General features: G+C 36.5%; 1 protein-coding gene across 3 annotated transcripts in view; it reads right to left on the reverse strand.

The window, feature by feature from the left end:
* The window catches only part of coro7 (coronin 7), a 173905-nt gene that overhangs the window by 122514 nt on the left and 25530 nt on the right, over positions 1–25861 (reverse strand). For all 3 annotated transcript variants that reach the window (XR_008808037.1, XM_056261717.1, XM_056261715.1), the window contains exon 7: positions 18085–18135. Coding sequence is in view for 2 of the 3 variants with exons in the window: in XM_056261717.1 (XP_056117692.1) it covers positions 18085–18135 (51 nt within the window). In the remaining variant the exon portion in view is untranslated. The remainder of the gene's footprint in view (positions 1–18084; positions 18136–25861) is intronic.

Here is a 25861-nt window from a genome sequence, read left to right on the forward strand (position 1 = left end):
TCTGTCTGTCTGTCTGTCTGTCTGTCTGTCTGTCTGTCTGTCTGTCTGTCTGTCTGTCTGTCTGTCTATCTATCTATCTATCTATCTATCTATCTATCTGTCTGTCTGACTATCTGTCTATCTATCTATCTATCTATCTATCTATCTATCTATCTATCTATCTATCTATCTATCTATCTATCTGTCTGTCTGTCTGTCTGTCTGTCTATCTATCTATCTATCTATCTATCTATCTGTCTGTCTGTCTGTCTATCTGTCTATCTATCTATCTATCTATCTATCTATCTATCTATCTATCTATCTATCTATCTATCTATCTATCTATCTATCTATCTATCTATCTGTCTGTCTGTCTGTCTATCTATCTAACTACAATATCTATCTATCTATCTATCTATCTATCTATCTATCTATCTATCTATCTATCTATCTATCTATCTATCTATCTATCTATCTATCTATCCATCCATCCATCCATCCATCCATCCATCCATCCATCCATCCATCCATCCATCCATCCATCCATCCACCAATCTATCTCACGTCCACCTACCTATCTATCTATCTATCTATCTATCTATCTATCTATCTATCTATCTATCTATCTATCTATCTATCTATCTATCTATCTATCTATCTATCTATCTATCTATCTATCTATCTATCTACCAACCAACCCACCCATTTTACCCATCCAATCTACCCATCTATCTACATATTTACCCACTAATCTATCTACACATCTATCTATTTACCTATCTACACATCTACCAATCTATCTACCCACATGTCTACCTACCCATCTATCTACCAATTTACCCACCCATCTACCCAACCATCTATCTACTTATTTACCCACCTACCCATCTATCTATCTACCCATCTATCTAATCATCCATCTATCTACCCACCCACCCATCTACCATCTATCTTCCTACCTACCCATCTATATATCTACCTATTTACCCACTTATCTACTTATCTATATATCTACCCATCTATCTACCCATCTGTCTACCCATATATCTATCTATCTACCTATATCTAACATATATCAACCCACCTACTTACATACCTACCCACCCACCCGTTTGTTTACCCATCTATCTACCTCTCGATCTACCCACCCATCTATCGTGGGTTAAGACATGAGATCAGCCGGTAGAAGGCTTGTCGTTTAACTAGCTCCAAGACTCCTGCGAGGGAGGCTAAAAATACAGAGAGAAAGACGGAGGCTGAAGGGACGTGGACTCGCCGAGGTTCTTTCTCACCGGTGTTGACTTACAGTGCCTGGCACTCGTCTCCAAAACAACTCCTGCAGCCTTGCTCACTTCCTGAAGATCTCTACACCTCATCATGCTGCACCATAACCAATACGGTCATGTATAATGTACATATGATCAATGAACATAATCAGGGAACATATACTGTTTGCTTCTGTTAAATGGCCTAATAAAGTGGATGATATAGATTAGCGTTCATGAACCTTCTCCGATAACCAACACCGGTGGGAAAGTCTACTCTGTTAGCACAGACGTGTGCCATTCGCACGTAGGCTGACGAGGCGTTTTCAGAAATAGTCCATCACAGGTTGTGTGGTAAGATAACCCACACACACACACACACATACAGAGAGATAACACGTCACAAGTGCTACCCCTTAAACGGAACCAGTAACTTGAGGATTTCAGCATCAACCTTTCAAAAGTAGTCATGGTTTTATTTAAAATCTGTGTTTCCGGAACAAGCATCGAATCTCGATGTACGTTTGAGCCAAGAGGAGGCCAGTGTGTGCGGGGCAGCGGGGCCTGACGCACTCGCTCACTTAAACGTAACTCAATCCAGGTCCTGTGATTGCTGGGAAAAACGTCACGGTGCAAAAAGCATTAGTGATCGCAAACGCCAAGTCGTTGAAAGTCATATCGAGTCATGAAAAACCACCGACCGCCGCAGCATTCATTTTCATTGGCGTACTAAAGGCCGCATCTGTTAAGGCAATGTATATATGACTAAAAACAGCTTTAAAATAGGGAAAATTGCAACACAACATTCTCATATAACTCTCAAGTAGCCACTCAGGGAGATGAAAACGGTAAAACTGACAAAACAAACTGATAACTAGTCTGGATTTAAACAACACATCACATACTGGTGTACATGGAGAGCCAAGACTGGGTTTCCAAGTCAGACAGGAACACAGAAGACTGGGGGAATTCATCAAGACAGTTTCTGAACATTTGTTAAGTCTGAATGTGACTAGCCAAAACAAAGGCTTTTTTCTTTCTGTGCTAGAAGTGCAGAATTAGGAAAGTGATGCAATGCAATGAAATGCGATAAATCATTTTAAATAAATAAAATTTATATAAATACATACAAATTAATATAAATAAATTAATAAAAAAACTAAAATAAAAAAACAATAATAGCACATTTAAAAAAATTTAATATTTTTTTAAAACGACAATATTATAATCTATCGTTCAAAACAAAAAAAGTTTCTTCTAATTGAAGAATCACCCATTAGTGATATTCATCCCAAGCTGCTTTAAATGTGTGAGACCTGATGGATCAGCGTAAACTAAACCAGCAGTGAAGAGGAAGAAAGCCTCATTATTTTGCCACAACACTAATTGTGCTGAATCGCTCTGAGGAAGTGTTCTCCAGGCTGCGGTCGACCTCAGGCCTGGGACAGAGCATTGGCCACATGTGGGGAGAGAAACTGCCACTGCCAGCCGTCTCAGACGGGACACAGGGACGCGGGGGCTCAGGGGGGACTGGTATTAGCCTCTTGCAAAATGTGGAAGGCAACAGGGGACAGAAAGTTTACATCGAGAAGGACAGTGTGACAAACATCAATCAAATAATGAATTACATATAACAGTGTGGCGAGTGTGCAGTCATTCAGCGGACATTACTTCAAATCTACTTGTGTTTTTAGTCCTAAGTACTCTTTTAAAAAACTAATTCAGACTCCTTTAAGTGGACTAAAACACAGTAACAATTCCTTTTTTTTTTCTTTTTTTTTTAAATGGACAAGAATATTATTAAAATTGATTAAATATAAATCTTAATTTTTTCTTATATTTAAAACCAATATTTTAAAATCTTAATTTTAATATTTAGATAATAGAATTTAATTTTAAGATTATTATTGGTGTTATGATATTTATACTAATATCAATAGTAAAATTTTCTTAATAAAAATCGTAATGTTAAGTTAAATAAAAATATAAATAATTTTGAAATGGAAAATCAATATTTTAAAATGCAACCTTAATTTTAATATTTGGATAATAGAATTTAAATTTAAGATTGTGATATTGATATTAACAGTTACATTTTTATATTGAAATAATATAGCATTTCTTAATAAAAATGCAATATTAGAAATTAATTAAAATATAAATAATACATTTTGATATTTTAAAATACAAACCTTAATTTTAATATTTGGATTATATAATTGTAATTTAATATTATAATTGGTGTTATGATAATGATATTAATATTGATACAAACATTTGTTTTTAAATTAATATAACATTTATTATTAAAAAGTTAACTATTAGAAGTTAAATTAAAATATAAATAGTTAATTTTGATATTGAAAATTAATATTTTAAAAATACAAACCTTAATTTTAATATTTGGATCATAAAATTTTAATTTAAGATTATTATTTGTGTCAAGATATTGGTATTAATATTGTTACTAATATTTTGTATTAAAATAATATAACATTTATAATTACAAATTTTACTATTAGAAGTTACATTTAAAATATATAAAAGTATATTATAAAATATTTTAAAAAGTGAAGAAAAAATATTAACTTAAAAAAATAGGTTAATAATAATTTAATATTAGTATTAACTGAATTTTAGAATATTATGTTGTATTTTATTAATTTAGATATCTAATTTAGTGAAACGGATTGTGAAACACTTTAGGATTCAGATCGATGTAAAGAAAATCATTATATTTTGATTAACGATTGCAAAGATAAAAATGCTTTTCCCACCCTTTGCAATAAAACTTATAAATTGTGCACAAAAACACCAGGAACATGTATTAATAATAGTAAACGAGGTCAATTGAGATTTCATATTGACATGTTGACATGTTGACACAAACAGTCTAATATGAAGAGAAAACAAACAAGCTCATCTCTGATCCTCATCTCACACACTTCAGCAGAAATCTGGAGAAGTGATCAGAGGAATCTGGGATCCATGTGGGAGGAGACGTCACTGAACACACACTCAACTGCCTGTCCTTTCCTCAAAGCCACATTAAAAGTCCTCAGCCTTCAAAGTCAGATCCACCCTCAGAGCCTCACAGATGTGCAAGACTGCAGAAATCAAAGTGCACACACACACACACACACACACACACACACACACACACACACACACACACACACACACACACACACACACACACACACACAGTGTTCTCGACTCACACAAGCTGAAGAAGTGAACAGAATAAATCTATCACAGCCGTTTCTCACCACAGATGCTCGAGATGAAGCTCTTCACGGTTCAGATATATATTTATATATATCATCATTCCACAGACTCCCTGGATTTAAAATTACAAAATTACAAATAAACCACAAAAACATCAGTGCCACAGGTGTTCTTCAGCTGCATATAGAGGGAAGAGGGGAACAAATACATAATTTAAAGAAATATTAATACCAAAGTCACAGTGTGTGTGTGTGTGTGTGTGTGTGAGAGAGTGTGTGTGAATGTGCGTGTGTGTGAGTGAGCGTGTGAGTGTGTGAGAGAGTGTGTGTGAATGTGTGTGTGAGTGTGTGTGAGCGTGCGTGCGTGCGTGTGTGAGTGCGTGTGTGTGAGGGAGTGTGTGTGAGCGTGCGTGTGTGTGTGAGTGTGAGTGTGTGTGTGAGTGTGTGTGTGTGAGAGAGAGAGTGTGTGTGCGTGTGTGTGTGTTTTTATGATCCAAGAAGGTAAAAAAGAATACAAATCTTAGATAAAATTAACTGACAATTAAATTCTTTCAAACTATCAATTCATTTCTAAACTTGAAATAAAAAAAAAATATTATATAAATATGTAAAAAATATATATCTTTTTTAATATCAAGATTTAAATAAACAAATAATTGGTTATTAAAAATCCACATGGATGGTAGCACCTCCCATTAAAACTCCCAGAAGGCCACTTGATTCAGCAAACACACGTTCAGATCGCAGCTGATGATAACCTGCTTTACCAGCACATCACTGAATCTCCCACACACACACACACACACACACGACTGCCCTACGAACCCTGGACTCGCCTCACAGCACTGGATTGGGCAGCTCTGTGGAGCGTCAGGTGACGGCAGGGGCTAGAGGAGCTTCATCCCGCCAACGGACAGTCAGTCACATCAGCAGACGCTTTCTTATTCGAAATCAGAAGAGTTGGAGAATACTGCTTTCATCTGCTGTGCTGCTGTTCAAGTGGAGGTCTGACTCAGTCTTACACACACACACGTGGAAGCTTGCGTCACGAGAAAACACTCGGACCTGCTGAACCTTAATGTTTAAGGATGTACTGACAACACTGTGAGCAAACGTCTCACAGATAAACCGCTCAGGAAGAGACTCATCATCGCAGTGACACGAGAGCAGGAGCGTCCTGAAGTGTCTGAATCATTCAGGCCACGAGTCCTAATGAGCTGTGTGGCACTAAAGAGACAGACAACAATACATCTCCAGCAGATATTACACTATATTAACTATTATAACATATCCCAGTTCATATACTAACTAATACATGCATCCCAAAGAGGCACACAATCACTTTCAGGGTCTGTGACCCAATGACCTGCCCAACTCAACCCGAGCTGCAGTCTTTAGCCATTGTCAAGAACCCACTGAAGACGTCAACTCTTGACCCGTTAACACTTACTATTCTATATCTATAAGAAAAAAAACACCTTGCTCTTTACTGAGCAGGACTAACTACATGGAAACAAGTTATAAATACAATAAATAAGTAAATACAAGTCAAATAAATTCATAAACAAAAGTTTAAAATGACTAAAATCGTAAATAAAAATAATAAAAGAAATAAGTAAAAAGAAATACATTTGTGAATAAGTAAAAAAAAGTTAGTTAAAATAAATAAAATAAATACAAGTAAAAAAGAAAAATTAATTCATAAAAAAATATAATTAAAAAAACTAATTCATAAATAAAATGATTAAAAGTAAATAAATTCATAAATAAATATAATTTAAAAAACAAATTCATAAATAAAAATGATTAAAAGTAAATAAATTCATAAATAAATACAAATAAGTAGAAATAAATAAATAACAAAAATAAATAAGTAATAAATACAATAAAAAATAAAAATAAAAGGTAAAAAAAAACAGTTAGACAAAAGGAATAAATAGATATAATAAAAAATAAACTAATAAATAAATACAAGTGAAAATAAATAAATGCATAAATAAATACAAGTAAAAACAAATTCATAAATAGTATTAAAATAAGTAGAAATAGTGAATTCATAAATAAGTAAAAAATAAAAACATTCATATATAATTAAAAATAAGTAAATATTTTTATTTTTTTATTCATTTATGAATTTAAGTAAAAAGAAATAAGTCAAAGAAATAAATAAATAAAAAGAGTAATAAACAAATCCATAAATATATAAAAAGGTATAAAAATAAATAAAAAGCAGCAATAAGATTATAAAAAATGATTAAATCCTATTATATTTGTTTATCCCCCGCCCCCCCCCCCAGATGCTGGGAACACTGTGAGGATGTTGTGTCATAAGAAAACAAGGGGCGGATTCTCTCCGGTACAGAGTAACAGAAGTCGGGCACATATAGAGGACCGACACCAAACAGCGCCCGGATGAATCAAGAACGCTCGTCCTACAGCTCTTCACGGAGATCCGGAGATGGGAGGTTTGGGAAGAGCTGGAGTTCACACTAACCACAAGTCTTGATCTGGTCTGGTCAGGATTTCTGTTCCCTAGGGATCCGGGGCGTCATCTCTCGGCCCCAGCGGATGATTGAAAGTCCTTGGGATGTGCTGCTCCCAAACTGTGGCCTGGGATGAGATCTCGACAGGGCTCTTCTGGATTCTCTCCCAGAATTCGTCCGCAAAGCCCGCCGTCTTGGCTCCAGGTGTCGGACACATGTGAGCACTGGGACAATCAGCTAGAAGAGGAACGTCTCTGCTAATGAGGCCTCGGCAGTGGAAAACACACACACACACACACACAGCCATCTGGCCAGAGACCTCGCTCCTGACTCCAAAAACACACACCTCACAGACTTCACACACACTCTTCATTAGCACTAACATGGCAAACCTTTCAAGATTCCTCACTTGCTTTCTCCAGCTCAAATCTCTTAAAGTCAGACGTTTTACAATTTTCTCCACTGATTTTTCCGCCAGAACGAATTGGAATGGAGTTGAGATTACAGATGACATTTTTATTGGTATTGAAAATATAATTCAATTCAAGTAAACAAACACGGTTTATGCGGCTACATTTTTAAGTGACGGTTGTGATCGCAGATTCCATGCAAGCTTGCTTACAGCTAGTCAGAAATCAATTATAATCAAATAAATCAATTATATTTTAAAGTATATTAAAATAGAAAAACTTTAATTTTAAATTGTAATGATATTTCACAATATTATTTTTTTTTTCCTGTATTTTTGATCAAATAAATGGAGGCTTGATGAGCATAAGAAACTTTCAAAAACTTTTAAAAATATGAACTCTTGACGGGTACAAAATAAAGAAATAAATCTATGCGTTGTCATTTATCTATATTTAAATTGTACTATATCAAATATAAAAATGTCTATGCATTTATTCTTTTGCAATATGAAAGATTAAATATTTGATAAAATATTACAAAATGTACAATTTATTTTTATGTATGCGTTGTCAGTTATTACTATTTCAATTCTAAAATATATCAAATACAAAAATGTCTATGTATTTATTATTTTATATCATAAAATATTACAACATGTACAATTTATTAAAAAAAAATCTGTATCATAAATGGTATATGATGTATAACATGTAAATCATTGTGTGTAGTGTAACCTTTTTTATATGTCATTATAAATAATATATAATTATAAGTATTAAAGTATAACATTTTAAAATACTATATTTGTATATTCAAAATAAAAAAATATATAAAAAAACTGTGTGCGTTTTATTTTAAATTTTAAATATTTTACAAAATATGAGCTTTTCTACGTATTCATTATTTTATAATATAAAAGCATAAATGATATAAAATGTTATAAAATGTATAATTTGATAAATATATATGATAATAAATATAAATATTATAATAACAAAAACAGTGGTCTACCTATCTACGTAAAATATATCCATCTAGTTTATAAACCTAAAAAAAGTTTTGCATGGCTGTTCAAAATGACACACGACAGATCTCAGATAGTGTGTGTTACGCGTGCGCTTCAGAGAAAAGCACTGCCGGAAATCATGACAGGAATGAAAAGCATGTGTGTCACATTGGCCTTCAGCCAGCGCTCAGAACCTGATGACCAACACACACACACACACACACACACACACACACACACGGCTGCAGCAAGAGATAAGAGGTAATGTAACACTGAAGAGACCTCAACAATCTACATCTTCTTTCACACATTCCTCTAGTTGTCATTCATCCGTTTCACACAGACCTGATGGGGAAAACACTCTGCTTATCCAAAAGCAATATTCACTACGGCTGAGACTGACATTTGGACGGCAGAGACGGTCAGTGGTTTAATGTGCTGGTAAAATGATTATCCGCATGATTATCACATATTTGTCTGGCAGTTCTGTATGAGGCGTTTATGAAAACTGTCTGGGTTCATCACCACGAACATAATGGGTTAACAACTGCAAGAGCAAGTAATGAGTTGTGCATCACTACAGGAACCATAACACATCTCCAGTAACAGTCTCACACACTGCGCATGCTTGAGTGTTTCGCCACACAATCAACATAAGTACATGCATAACTCTGTGTGGATACAGGACACAGGGAAAAATAAATATATTAATTAATTAATTAAAATGATAATAATAATACTTTAGTTTAAACAAATAAAGGAAAAAATACTAAAAAATAATTTAATAAATAAATAAATACTTAAATATGAATAAATTAATAAATAACAATTAGTAGAAAAAATACTTACATAAAATAAGTATAAATTAATAACAAGTCAAAAATAAATAAATGAAGTATAAATAAATATAAATAAATAAATAAAATATGTTTGAAAAAATCTATAAAAAATAAAAATAAACAAACAAAAAGGATGCATAAATTAATGAATAAATAAAAATAGAAATAAGCAAAAGTAAATAAATGCATAAAAAACTAATAGAAATAAATAAATACATTAAATAAGTATAAATAAACAACAATAAGAAAAATGAAGATAGATAAATAAACAAGTTTAAAAAAAAAATAAAAAAAAATAAAGTAACAAATAATAAAATAGAATAAAAAAAAATAAAAAAAAAATACACCAAAAAGTATGTGTGAATGAATGAATAAATAAATAATATAAGTAAAAGTAAATTAATAAATAAAATAAAAAATTAAAAAAATGAGTAAAATAAAGAAAGAAAAAAAGAAACCTCTATAATATTTGAAAATGCATGTTTGGCCTCCCTCTGTGTTCACGCTGTGTAATCTCCGCTCTGAAGTGTTTACAGTAACAGATCAGCAGTGTGATGATGATGATGTTGTGCTGATGAATCTGTTGTCATAGCAAAACCGGCGTCTCTAAAGTGAAACGAACAACCCTGGCTTTGGGAATATGGGATATATTTAATAGTTGATAAACTATACCAGTACACATCCCCTTCCACATAAATCAACGTCACATTTTTGCACGATGCTGTCAAATTTTCCTTGAGTACAACAATAAATGTTGTATATTATATTTACAAACATTGATATACTATAGAACGTAATGTTTGCATCACACGACAGTAAACACCAATTTTTTTCCCGTAAGGACTCAAGCTGTGATTGTTTAGCATTTATTTTCAGTTGAATCTTGGACAGAAAGAGGCCAGCAACACTGGAGCTGTTGCCTTCAGTTGCCAGCTGCTCACTCCAACAGCTCTTCATCTTTTATAATCGGAAAAGATCCAGGATTTCAAGGACCGTGAGTGACCTTGCACTGCTAACCTTACAACAGCACTATTATTTTCCAGTATAAAACTAAGGTTTAGATAAGTACAAATAACGAATGCATCTTGTAATAAAGTCAACTAAACTGTCCCATCCAGTGTTGGCTGTAACGCATTACGAGTAACGCGAGTTATGTAATCAGATTACTTTTTTCAAGTAACTAGGTAAGTAACGCATTACTTTTACATTTACGACAAAATATCGGAGTTACTTTTAACACAAGTTACTTTGTTTTCCGATTTATTGACTGACAGCTCTCCTGTCCCCATGTTGAGAGAAACCGTAAGTGCAGATGTGCGAACAGATGTGTGAAGTGTGTGCGCTGTGTGAACACGATGGTGTTTTTGTAGTTTTAGACTAAATGTGAGCAGGCATTTACTCGTTTTGCACTAAAACAGATTCAGTATTCCTGAAAACGAATGAAAACAGTGAAATGCAAACTCAGAATATTATGCAAACCTGCAACAATTAAATGTGTTAAATTACACAAATATACTTTATGTATTTAATCTCACTTTATCAACTTCAGTGTCACATGACCCTTCAGAAATCATTCTAATATGATGATTTGATGCTCAAAAAAACAATTTCTGATTATTATCAATGTTGAAAACAGTTGTGCTGCTTCATATTTTTGTGAAAACTGCAATATATTTTTCTCAGGATTCTTTGATGAATAGAAAGTTCAAATGAACAGCATTTGAAACAGATCTTTAGTAACATTATGTCTTTACTGACACTTTTGATCAATTTAATACAACCTTTCTTTTTTCTTTAGAAAACGGTTGTAGTAATATTTCACAATATTACTGTTTTGACAGTATTTTTGATCAAATAAATGCAGTCTATGTAAGCATAATAGACTTATTTTAAAAACACACACACACAAAAAAAAAAAAAATCTTACCAACCCCAAAATTACATGTGGAAATAAACTGTACTTTTAGTAAGGGTTAACATTACATATGGAAATAAACCCACAGTCAAAGCTCTTATGGCACACCACACGTCTACTTTATGTCAACTTTAATCAGAAGCAGCAAACGTCAAAAATACTCCGGCAGATCTTCTCTGGAGACGCTCACATCTAAATGTCCCACTGGAACAGCCAGCTTGTCTCGAATTATATGAATTAGCATGAAAAACAGGATAGAAGTACTTTCTGTAATACTTTGTCTGGATTTTATGATGCTTCTCGTATTATCTGTTGTGAGTTATGGACTATGAGTTTCCATTCTTCTGCTGAAGCGCACGCCGTTTGTTTTCAGCATATTCTGGTGTAACCTTAACCCACGGGACTACCCATTCTTCCTTCTCTGAAGTGTCTGTGTGTGTGTGTGTCTCCCACAAACCCCTGCAGTCGCTCAGTCTGCTTTGAATGTTTTGCGTTTTTTCCCCTCTCCTCTCGAGCTTGTTCCAAAGCCTCTCGGATTTCACCAAAAGCAGCAGAAGCCTAAGACGAAATCGAGAAATCTGGGCCCTGTGTCTAGAAAATATTCCCTTTCCTGTTTGCCCAGAGACCGCATCTCCGCAGCCAGTGCGGCCTGAAACTATGAGGAGTATTTTCAGCTCTGTAATTTGAAACAAACGCACATAAGGACAGAGAGACACATGCATCAAGAAAACACGCGTCTGTTAAAGACCTGCACGCTCCACCCACTCCAATAACCACTCTTCTGAAAGACAGGATGAGTTCTCCTAATTGGTGTAAACCACAAAAAAACAACGGGACAGCAAAAATGTAAAGTGCTGACCACAGCATGTGACGGCAGAGGATGATGGGCATCAAACTCCCATCAAACCCAGTGACCCCTCAGGTCCATGAATTAAAAGAGTGTTCCACGGTCAATACGAGTCAAGATAGAACGAATGACCGAAAGAACCACGGAGACAGACAGAAAGATAAAAAGATAGAGCGATAGATAGAACGACAGAAAGAATGACACAAACAGAAAGACAGACATACAGACCGATAGACAGATAGATAAAGATAGATAGACAGATAGACCGATAGACAGATAAAGATAGATAGATAAAGATAGATAGATAGACAGATAGACAGATAGACCGATAGACAGATAGATAAAGATAGATAGATAGACAGATATATAAAGATAGACAGACAGACAGACAGACAGATAGATAAAGATAGATAGATAGACCGATAGACAGATAAAGACAGACAGACAGACAGACAGACAGACAGACAGACAGACAGACAGATAGATAGATAGATAGATAGATAGATAGATAGATAGATAGATAGATAGATAGATAGATAGATAGATAGATAGATAGATAGATAGATAGATAGATAGATAGATAGATAGATAGACAGACAGACAGACAGACAGACAGACAGACAGACAGACAGACAGACAGACAGACAGACAGACAGACAGACAGACAGACAGACAGACAGACAGACAGACAGACAGACAGACAGATAGATAGATAGATAGATAGATAGATAGATAGATAGATAGATAGATAGATAGATAGATAGACAGACAGATAGATAGATAGATAGATAGATAGATAGATAGATAGATAGATATATAGACAGATAGATAGATAGATAGATAGATAGATAGATAGATAGATAGATAGATAGATAGATAGATAGACAGATAGACCGATAGATAAAGATAGATAGATAAAGATAGATAGATAAAGATAGACAGACAGACAGACAGACAGACAGACAGACAGACAGACAGACAGACAGACAGATAGATAGATAGATAGATAGATAGATAGATAGATAGATAGATAGATAGATAGATAGATAGATAGATAGATAGATAGATAGATAGATAGACAGACAGACAGACAGACAGACAGACAGACAGACAGACAGACAGACAGACAGACAGACAGACAGACAGACAGATAGATAGATAGATAGATAGATAGATAGATAGATAGATAGATAGATAGATAGACAGATATATAGACAGATAGATAGATAGATAGATAGATAGATAGATAGATAGATAGATAGATAGATAGATAGATAGATAGATAGATAGATAGACAGATATATAGACAGATAGATAGATAGATAGATAGATAGACAGATATATAGACAGATAGATAGATAGATAGATAGATAGATAGACAGATATATAGACAGATAGATAGATAGATAGATAGATAGATAGATAGATAGATAGATAGATAGATAGATAGATAGATAGATAGATAGATAGATAGATAGATAGATAGATAGACCGATAGATAAAGATAGATAGATAAAGATAGATAGATAAAGATAGATAGATAGACCGATAGACCAATAGACAGATAGATAAAGATAAACAGACAGACAGACAGACAGACAGATAGATAGATAGATAGATAGATAGATAGATAGATAGATAGATAGATAGATAGATAGATAGATAGATAGATAGATAGATAGATAGATAGATAGATAGATAGATAGATAGATAGATAGATAGATAGATAGATAGATAGATAGACAGACAGATAGACAGACAGACAGACAGATAGATAGATAGATAGATAGATAGATAGATAGATAGATAGATAGATAGATAGATAGATAGATAGATAGATAGATAGATAGATAGACAGATATATAGACAGATAGATAGATAGATAGATAGATAGATAGATAGATAGATAGATAGATAGATAGACAGATAGACCGATAGATAAAGATAGATAGATAAAGATAGATAGATAAAGATAGATAGATAGACCGATAGACCAATAGACAGATAGATAAAGATAGACAGACAGACAGACAGATAAAGATAGATAGATAGATAGATAAAGATAGATAGATAGATAGATAGATAGATAGATAGATAGAGATAGATAGATAGACAGATAGATAAAGATAGATAGATAAAGATAGATAGATAAAGATAGATAGATAGACCGATAGACCAATAGACAGATAGATAAAGATAGACAGATAGACCGATAGACAGATAAAGATAGATAGATAGATAGATAGATAGACAGATAGACAGACAGATAAAGATAGATAGATAAAGATAGATAGACAGATAGACAGATAAAGATAGATAGATAGACAGATAGACAGACAGATAAAGATAGATAGATAAAGATAGATAGACAGATAGATAAAGATAAAACAAATATATAATACAAATCAATATTTTTACTTGACTAATTATTTAAATGAAATGAATAAAAATAAACCAACAAATAAAGAAAAAATTAAATATAGATTCAAAATATAAAAATATAACAAATAAAAAATTAAAATATTAAATTAACATTTTACATTGGTGAAATACTAATAAATTTAACTCAAAATCATTATTTGTGAAAATCAACATAAAACGAGAAATGCTGTTGATATGGCTCGTATCTTGTATATTATATTATCTTACTATATTATCTTGTATTAAATCTGGGACATAAAACAACCAAAAATGGATAGTTCCAGTACTTACACATCATGGTGATGGGGAGGTCTAAGATGCACCAAACCACTAGCCAAAGTCTAAAAACAAAACCCAGTCTGAGCTTTGAGCGGTTTGGTGCGACTCGGGCCCTTAAATATGCATTTATCATATAAAAATCAAGACTCGGCAGGAAATCTCAATGCGAGCGTCTCTCAAACCCACAGTTTCAGCCAGACACACACACACACACAGTGGTGCCAGCTCCCTAAATACAGCCGTGCGCTCGAGCGTAGATTACAGATCATACTCGTGCCGTCCGAACGCGCAAATTACACACTTTCGCTTCTTCCCGTAAATACCACGTACACACAACTACAATTAGCCTCTATTTTTACCCCACCTGTCTATATCAGACAATCTGTCGAAGAAAAGCGGCCGTTCTGTGCGGTCGACGGCTTTCATCACCCGGTGCATGAAAGTATTGTTTTATGGGTGTGTGTGTGTGTGTGGCGGCTCGGGCTCTGCGATGACAAACGGATGCTTTTCGCATGAGTTCGAGTCTATAAACAACACGACTCAGACACGTCTCAAGCGCCTCTGTTTACACTGTGGCCTGGGCATCGGCTCGCCCTGGAGCTGCCGGGACGGGCGTCTCGAGTTCTGTCAGCAAAGGAGCGTGGCTAGGCCGTTTTAGGGTTTTGTGAGTAAACAAAGCTTCGCACTCTCTGCTGTGGGTCGGTTGTAAGGCCTGTCAGGCTGGGTTTTGTTAGGGTTGGCCCGTGACGGCTCATTAAAGACGCTATAGAGTGAATGTGATGTTAATGGGGTGGTGGGTGCACACACACACACACACACACACACACACACACACACACACGACTCCTTAGCTGCCAGCTGGATGTGGTCGGAAAACAAGCTGGTCCGTCAGGAATCGACTCAATGAGACCTTTTAATATCTTGCATTATCCCTGAGTTTTTTTTTACCCAGAATCCACCAGAGTAAAACAAGCATGGCGTTATCATCGGTTACGTAGCGTATTTAGACAACTTTGATATGGTTATTTTACATATACCGGGTTTAAATTCATATTGTCCGTTGTGCACAGTTGCCCTAAAGCCACAGAGGTTGGGCCCGTCATCGATGCTTGCAGCTATATTTTTGACTTGTTTTTAGCAAGAGAAATTCACTTGCAAAATTTATGAAATATTTTATTCCAGTTTTGCAAATTTTTCAAGTAAACTGCACTAAACTGTAAAATTAACAAAGTGAGTGTACACACTTTTTGATTTGAGGCACGTGGGTAAACAAACACTTTATTTCCCAGTGCCCTTGTTACACATGTTACTATAGCTATATAAATTAGGGCTGTCAATAGATTAAAATGTGTAATTGTGATTAATCGCACCCTTTCTGCACGATTAATCGTGATTAATTACACCCTTACCGTGAAATTAAGCATTTGTCTCGTTTAACACACTCATTTTGTCATCATTTGCTATATCCAGCAAAGTAAACCATCAGATTGAAGATTCTCACAAAACTGTAATTTCTGCACGATTTTTTAAAGATACATTTAGGTCTTTCCAAAAAAGGACACCAAATAACCAAATGATAAGGAGTCCATATAATTCATACATTTATTAAACAAAGCACCCATGTATGAGTACAGTGCAACAGCAAAGAGCTTGTTTACATTTTAGACACGTTGGGATATCGAACACATGGACCACCAACCGCCTTGACCTGACCGCTTATACCTACTACATCCACGAATTCAGAATCACTAAACACATGACAAATCAAAATATTATCCTGAATGTGTGTGGAAACAACGTGAATGTACTGAAATGTGTCTGTGCATAAATACAATATGCAATCAGTGCGTCGGGAGCGCACATTATACATGGTCCAAAACAACAGAGCTGTCCTCTTGCAATCAGATGACATGAAAAAAGCAGGTGTAGAGGAAATGCTTTGAACTGGACAAACATCAGAAGATCAGTGTGTGTGTTTGAGGTCACGACAGGCTTCACACATCTGATCTAATGCTTTTCTGAGACACTAGTCTTTTCAGTAAAGTGTCAGATCTACCGGGTGTTTGCTCAGAGAGCAGCGTGGGTAATGTCTAATCCATCTAACCCCATCAGATTCATCTGAGCTTTATTTACCTTCCAAAGAAACCACAAACACACAGACAAACCTCCAGTGAGGTCACCGCTCTGCCCTGACGAGGACTGTGGGAATGTTTGGTCCGATTTGACCTGAACTTCCTCGTTCCTGCTGAAATCGGTGGCATTGATTAGCTATCAAACAGGATCCTGACAGGTTACAAAAGTCAAAAACACAATCATGGTCATGTTCACACGGGGCATCATAGCGTATTGTTTCCCAGGGTTCAATGAATGGGGTCCCATGGCTTCACCAGCTCATGAGAAAGAGTGAATGAATAAACCGGGCCAATCAGAATAAGCCACTGAAGAAACAGCCTGATATAATTGGCTAAAGGTAGAATACCGGTATGACACCTGAGGGGTGAAAAAGGACAAATACACACATTTGCACTATTGTTCAAAAGTTCATAAACCAAGAATAAGAGACTTAAAGGCACACCGTGTAACTTTTGGCCAAAAGAGTTGACGCATATGAGTTCATTTAAATGATTCCTCAGGCCAATATACAGCGCTTGACACTATCAATGCTCCGAGCGGGGCTGCCCTCTTGAAATACCGCCTATGTAAGTTTGGAGAAGACGGACCGTCTTTGGCCAGGTCATGTGACCTGGAGAATGCCTGGAGAATGTATCGCTTTACAACCATCACGTGACCACAGGCTCGGAAGAGTCAAGGAAAAGAAAACGAGAAACTGACCGCGTGAGAAAACCGGACAAGAGTCTCACTCGGTCAGGCTTTCACTTAAAATAGGATAAGAATGAGCATCAAACAGAATTAACCCGGCACACGCAGCTCTTAAAGGGGCCACACCTTATTTCCACTCGTTATTTACGATAGTACAAGTACTCCACAGCGACTCTAGGGGGCGCTGTTTGACAAAAACAGAATTCCTACATAGTGTACCTTTAAAATCATACCAATCCCAAACTTAATAGTCAACACATATTCCCATTCTCCTAAAGTACCATGGAAAAGTCATGAAAATTTCTCCATTCGATATATACATATATATATATATATGTACAGTTGTTATGGAAATTATTCAACCCCCATTACAAATCAGGTTTACTGGCAATATTTACAGACTTTCAGCTGTTTGCAATGAACAAATCAAACAAAAGTCATTGAAATAGCTCAACACAACAAAATGTTTCAAGTGGATTCGACAAATTCAACTGAAAATGCAAGTTTTAACGACTTTTGCAGTCTCAAAATTATTAAAATTATTACCACCGGTAAATGACAATATAGCAGGAAATATGATATAAAATCCAACCTGAACGGCAGATGGCTGGCCCCGCGGGTCAAAGAGTCGCAGCTTTTTGTCCTAAGGGAAAAAAACAGAAGTTAAAATATTACTACTGTATATCACAATAACATGAGTTCAGCATGTCAAAGTTAAATATCAGAATAAATAAATATTTTTCATTAAAATATGGATATTGAGGCAACAATAAAGTACAAGTTTCTGTTTTCTAATATTTTAGTCAATTTTTTGTAAAGTGAGTTTATTCATTAATAATTAACATATTTTTATTTTATAGAATAATACATTTCCTTAATTTTATAAAGTAAACTGAATTGTATAATGGTTATATATTTAAAAACATACAGTATATCTGCTCTCTATAGAGATCAACAACATACCACATTTTCCCACAAACACTTTCGTGATTGTAAAATTATTATTTACGCTTTTGTTTGAGGGCCTCAATTATTATATGGTAGTATAAATGGCTTCATTTGTGTTGAGTCCGTCAAACATAACAAGGTTCAAATATAACTGTTTTTATTACAATAGATTACAATACATATAATTTTGTATATACAAAATAAAAAAAATCTGCAAAAATAAATAAATAACATTATAAAAAATAAGGCTGCAATGAGGAATATTAATTTAAAAAGTTACTATTTGTAAACTCAAAATGAATAACTTAAATAGTTTAATTTAATTCTTTATGTATACATATATATTATTTCCTAAAATTAATCTGAATTATATAATGCATATACATTTAAAAATATATCATACTCATCATACAAAAACATACTCTAGGTATCAACACTATGGCTTGACTAAGTACTTCATGTGCTTCATGTGGTATTTGTTATGAGTCTGTCAACATAACTGGCAGCGTAAATCCTGGTGTAGACTGAACTCAACGTCAAAATCAGTTCAGTCAATCTGTGACCATCAGACGACCCCATTACACTCAAAGACAGCCAATCAGGAGAGAGAATCGGATCAGTGAGGGGAAATGAGCACTAATAGGAACAGGCTGCGACCGGCACTACGTCTTTCACTCAATACAACAAATCCTTAATGAAGACCAGAGACTGACACATACTCTCAAGAGTCCTCACACACCATAAAAACAGAGCGTAATCATCTACTGTCAGGACACAAAGGGTTTAAAAACCATTTTCACCTACAACACTGTCTACATAGGCAGCTGTCTATTAAGACAGAATCGTAATTATCGCAATATCAAACAAGTAGCACTTCACATGTTGAAGTGCCCCCTTCATAGTGAGTAATAGAGATGTTTGTGAATGTAAATGGTCTGAAAAGATTCAAAGATCAAAGTGCAGATAAATGGAGTTATTGTCTCCCAAACGAAAGAACCGATTATGAACTGCCCGAAACGAGTCGTCAGTAATTCCAGTCTTACTTCCTGCACAAACCTATGTAGGTTTGTAACAAATTTTTCCATAATGCCAGCCTATGTTCTTCATTGGCTGCCCGTGAACAACGTCTACTTTGACCCTCAAACACTGTAGATGTAGCGGAGACTGGAAGAGTTTGGTTTGTGTTGTCCACATATTGAGAAGACGCTGTTTTCTACACTGCCAAAGCAAATCCACTTTGCTAAACTTCCAGAGTAGACCAATCACAACAGACTGGGCCATCTGACGAATCAGAGCAGAGTAGACCAATCACAACAGACTGGGTCGTCTGACCAATCGGAGCAGAGTAGACCAATCACAACAGACTGAGCCATCTGACCAATCAGAGCAGAATAGATCAATGACAACAGACTGGGTCCTCTGACCAATCAGAGCAGAGTAGATCAATGACAACAGACTGGGTCCTCTGACCTATCAGAGCAGAGTAGATCAATGACAACAGACTGGGTCCTCTGACCAATCGGAGCAGAGTAGACCAATCACAACAGACTGGGTCGTCTGACCAATCAGAGCAGAGTAGACCAATCACAACAGACTGGGCCATCTGACCAATCAGAGCAGAGTAGACCAATCACAACAGACTGGGCCATCTGACCAATCAGAGCAGAGTAGACCAATCACAACAGACTGGGTCCTCTGACCAATCAGAGTAGAGTAGACCAATCACAACAGACTGGGTCATCTGACCAATCAGAGCAGATTAGACCAATCACAACAGACTGGGTCCTCTGACCAATCAGAGCAGAGTAGACCAATCACAACAGACTGGGTCATCTGACCAATCAGAGCAGAGTAGACCAATCACAACAGACTGGGCCATCTGACCAATCAGAGCAGAGTAGACCAATCACAACAGACTGGGCCATCTGACCAATCAGAGCAGAGTAGACCAATCACAACAGACTGGGTCATCTGACCAATCAGAGCAGAGTAGACCAATCACAACAGACTGGGCCATCTGACCAATCAGAGCAGAGTAGACCAATCACAACAGACTGGGTCATCTGACCAATCAGAGCAGAGTAGACCAATCACAACAGACTAGGTCATAGGAACCTTTGAAATAGCATAATAGGAGTTTTTGCACGTCACTGACTGAGCTTCGACAAGATGCTCAAATAACCATAAAACTTCACAGAACAGACAAATGTTGTGTAAAATAGTCTATTTATAATCAGACTGAACCATTTATATGAATATTTTAGTACTTCTATGATACATACATAAAAAAAAGAAGTCTATTTACAATTAAAATGTCATAGCTAGGACAGCTGGAATGTGCCTATGATGCCTTTAAATCCTGCCTTCACAGTGTCACTGTGTGGTTTCAGTCCTGTGAGACAGATGCTCTCAAACCCTCCCTAAAGACACTGGGGAACAAGGAATAATGCGTTTTACCCATAACGCACCCTTCCACTGCCACCTCTTCTCCAGACAAACACACCAGACACAAGTCACCAAAACCAAGACTACAAATCAAGACAACAGCACAAACACAAACAGTAAGCACTCACACAGAGCCACACTATTTCACCGTGACATGCTGTGTTTACTGCTGACAAACCTCAAACAAAAGAGCAGAACCATCACAAGAGAGCGGGTTTCAAACGGGTCAGGTTACAAACGACTGTGCCCATCTTATAATGTTAGATTGATGATCGTTTTTTCACTTGCTCTCGGACGGTTTCGCTACTGTTCCTTCTACATGTAAATGAACTCTGTTATGATTGGCTAATTGCGTCGCATGCAAAATGAGTAATAATGGATTTAAAAGTTTTGCAATGTGAAAATTACTGTGTTTGGAACAGCATACTACCATATCACTTGTAGTATGCATACTTCATAAATAGTATACATGTGGAATACTAAGATATATTCTAAGACACTACGATAGTTCACAAGAAGTGCAGCGTACAACAGAGCAAACTGTGATGAATACTATATCCCACAATGCAGTGTGTTATTGAAACTATCTTTCATGTCATGCACTGTGTAGTCATGCTCTTTTATTTGCCGTTTATAGTTTGACGCTGCAAACGGGGGCCGTCATTGGCAGCCCACCCACAGACCGTACGCATCTGACACTCCTGACCCCAGATCAGCCGCTGAGATTACATCAGTGTAAACACACCGAAGAACCTGATCGCACATCAGAATCTGCACGGCTTTAAAGAGAGGCTCGTGATTTAACATGGAGGCTTTTATTAATCGCCTACACAAACTTAACAGACTACACACGGTCTGACCCGGCCGACCCCTGTGTGTGTGTGTGTGTGTGTGTGGATTGACAGTTCTCACGTCCATCTGAATGCGCTCAGGTAAACTTCCCACAGGCCTCTTTGTTATAATGGACAACAAACTATGAACAGCAGCCGAAAAAAAAATCAATAGAATTATTGTCAATTATTTGGATGCATTAGAAAGATAATATGAACAATCTAGATTTTAATGCTGTCATGATGAGGCCTTATTCATGATTTTTTGGTCAAGTCAAGTGAGCATTATTCATATAAAGATTGTTTCAAAGCAACATAAAATACAACATGTCATTGTTCAGCTGAAGTCGGTTCAATGTTGATTCAGTTCTGTTCAATAACGGTACAGTTCATCAATTCTGCTGTAAAGCAGCTCTACAGAAAACAAGTGTCGGGATTCACTTTCATTCATTTTAATGTTGATTCAGTTCTGTTCAATAACAGGGTGGAATATACCTTAGTATTACATATAGACTTTATCAGTTTACAATAAATATAAATAAAGATATTACAGTAAGTAATAACTCATGTCTGTATGCAGCATTATTTTATCACTTTTATTCATATTTTAAAGTAACAACAGATAGCTTTTGCTCTCGGGCTCCCCCTACAGTTGGGAAACAGTATTGTCCTCTTCTACTGTCGTAAACTCTGTCATCCTACATGCACGTGCAATTGTTGACAACCATGATAGCCCTGAACACTGTAGGAGGAGGTCACATGCAGGTGTTCTGCTTGCGTCGCGTGTGAAATGTCTTCATCCCAGGTACAGTGGCATATATTTCAGCATGTCATATGAATATAATTTCATGGGTTTTATTTTTTTTCTAACGACAAATGATCGCGATGCTCACGTTTACAAGCCTGCGTCATTATAGTAGCCTAGTCTATTGGTTACCGTTTTACTTAATCTATATGATACTTCAATGCAATGTTTGAGTGGTTGATAATAACCATATATCGTCAATATTATAATATCAAGCTACCATAAATGAATCTGCAAATTTTACAAATCGATTTGCATTATAGCTTGAGGCAAGACAAATAAACAAATATCACAGACATGTTAGGTATCCTAAAATATGATTTTATTAATAATCTTCCTCCTTTCTTTGTACATGTAGACTACACTTTTTAGGTCAAACATTTGCTATTTGCATTTCATCGATTGCAAAGTTCAAATCAGAACGAGAATACTAGCGATAGCTAACCATCAAAAACTAGAATATCGTTTACTAGCTACCAGATTGATAATTCGCTACTACTCTAGCGAATTAGAGAGGTTAGAGAGAGGCATTCTTTTTTCGATGGGGGGTTCGATGCTCCCTGCACACGCAAGGTCTCTCGCTCGCTTTCTCTCTCTGCCGTCCGCGCGCGTTGGAGCACAGTCTCTGTCTCGCGTGCGCGCTCGCTCTAGATTCCGGGAGATTTGAACTAATTTGCGGTATAACTTGTCGATCACGAGTGGCTCAACAGGTAGAGATCTATAGATAAACTCATCTTTCAGGCATTTGACCGACCGGGTTGACAATTTAGCGTGAGAAACCGGGGGTGTGGCGTGTGAGCGTGTGAAACCAATTAAATGCGGGTGTCTCAAGGCCAATGCGTGAGAGTTGGCAGCTCTGCAATGTTGATCCTCGTTCTGCCTTTAACGCGATCACTTTCTCTTTTTCTCTTTTTGCTTTGCTCCGATAAAACCTTTGCTTTCTTGTTTTTCTGTGCTGCTTCGGCCATGACTATAACATTTGGCTCGCAAGTCCGATTTTAAGGAAGTGGGGGTGGTGGTGGAAGTGACGTATATGTGACCGATCACGGAAACTAGGGACACAAGTCGGTTCTTCGGCATTTTGAGTTATTCATAGATTCTGAAAGTGTAGTCTCCAAGCTTTCCAACGATGTGTAACACGTGGAAATCTGATAATATTTGGAGAAGTTGTGGCCATTTGAAGGTAGGAACTCAAAAAAGCTCAAATGGGAGAAAACGGCCTCAAAAGATTGTGCATTCTCACCTCTCTCTCCTGCTGGGAGTGACAATAGGGCTCATTTACATCTCATTTAGATAAGCCATACCCCCTGTAAAGCTCCCCCTGTGCTTTACAGCTTTTTTTTCTTTCCTGAGCTAGCTAATAACAATAGGTAGGTATGGGAAGGTCTAAACAGACTAAACATGAGATAACATGTACGTGTTCTTAGAATTAAAACAAAACGACAAACTTTAATGTTTAATGCAAACTCACCCCCAGGACCGGCGAATGCACTTCTGCCGCTCTAGGCGAAAAACAATTGTGCTGCCCCTCTATTTGCAACGTTTACCAGCAACAACACACAAAGACCAATATGCCATATACATATAACGCAAAACCAGCAACAACACACAAAGACCAATAAGCCATAGGCCTACATATAACGCAAATAGTGCGCAACGCGCGTGTGCCCAAAATGTCAACAATATTAAAGTTTATGCAGGAGGTAAATGCCTGCTGGCATTTTTCTTTAAGCAGTCATGACAGGAATTTTCCAAATAATCATATTTCCTCCTCAGATTACTGTTGCAAATCTCTTTACACCACTTTCTTATGTGCGTATACACACACAAATGAAATGTCCGCAAGCACATTATATCATCAGCAGGTTCAGCATCTTACATAACGACTAAGGAGCAAATAAAGCTTAACTTACGTTTCAGAAACGCGCACGGCAGGCCTTCATCGCAGCAAAGGTTTTAACTGCATCCTCTATTTCGATTCTCTGTGCCAGTTCATGTTCTATGGAGATTGTTGCCAGTCCATTAAGTCTGTTCCCTGTTCACAAAACGTTCCCCATTCAAAGCAATCGGGACGTCACATACGAAACAGTTAGCCACCGCTGTCAGCGAGCCGAGCCGCCGTATTCAAGCACCGAGGGCGCGCGCGCCGCGCCCATACCTCTGGTTCAGTTTCCCGAGCCCACAAAGTGCGGCGAAAACATTTTCGGTGTAACTGCCACGGTTCAGCTCGTCTGCGACAATCTTTGCGGCATCGATCTTCATTGAATTTTGATATCAGATAGAGCCGGCCAGAGCGCTGCATAATAAGTAGCCACGCTGTTGGGGGGCGGGGGCAAAAGCGCCGGCGGCTATTCAGTATGGAAATACACACAGACAATGACACGCCCCTACTGCATGCTATAATCTCCGAAAAACAAGCCGATTTCAACCTCAAAATGTACGCTTTTAAATATACCAATACTGTTATCTCAAACATGGAGAGGCTTCTTCATGATCTCAACTAACAGATTCTGCAAAAAAGCGGAAATCACCAATTTTGGAAAAAAACGCTTCTTTCTCATTTTGCTCGCAAGTTGTGCTGCCGACTTGTGTCCCTGGTTTCCGTGACGGGTCACATATGCCGTAAAGCAGTCGAATTTTGTAGTTCTCTTTGTTCACCGGTTACTACCCGAAACCCGAAGTTTAAAAGTACGATTAAAAACGCTACAGACCCCGTCAGGCTATGGCAGACGTGTCATTCAACCTATTGTAAGTCGATGTACCATCACAAGAGACTTGGAAATATATTATGAAGGTTGAAAAGTTACCTGTTGTTACTTTAAATTCGCTCTTGATTTTATTTATTTTTTTCATTTTAATTTTAGTCATTTTGTTGCTGTTAGTTTTTATCTTTTAAATAGGTCTAGTTTTTTATACATTTTTCAGTTTTAGTACATCAAGTTAAACTAGATGAAAACTAGTTTGCAAAAATAAGTTCAAGGTTTTTTTTTCAAATTTTATTTAATTTAATTTCAAGTAACGATATGTTTTGTTGTGGTTTTAGTTGTATACTTTCAAAAGTACGAATAGCCATGCAGTGAAAAGCACATTCGCTTACACGCAGACTAGGGTTGCCGCGGTGAGAAAAATTTCCCACCCGTTAATCGACGTTTGACAACACCGGTAATCCCGGTGTCACCGTGGGGGGCGGGGCGGGGGGGTTAAAAAGCTTTTACAGAGCTGCCAACTCTCACGCATTGGCCGCGAGACACACGCATTTGATTGCTTTCACACGCTCTCACGCCACACTCCCGATTTCTCAGGCATGAAGTGTCAACCTGGTCGGTCAAATGCCTGGAAGA

The sequence above is a fragment of the Rhinichthys klamathensis genome, unplaced genomic scaffold (genome assembly GCF_029890125.1).
Source record: "Rhinichthys klamathensis goyatoka isolate OS25496 unplaced genomic scaffold, OSU_Roscu_1.1 h1tg000185l_1, whole genome shotgun sequence".
Taxonomy (NCBI): Eukaryota; Metazoa; Chordata; class Actinopteri; order Cypriniformes; family Leuciscidae; genus Rhinichthys; species Rhinichthys klamathensis.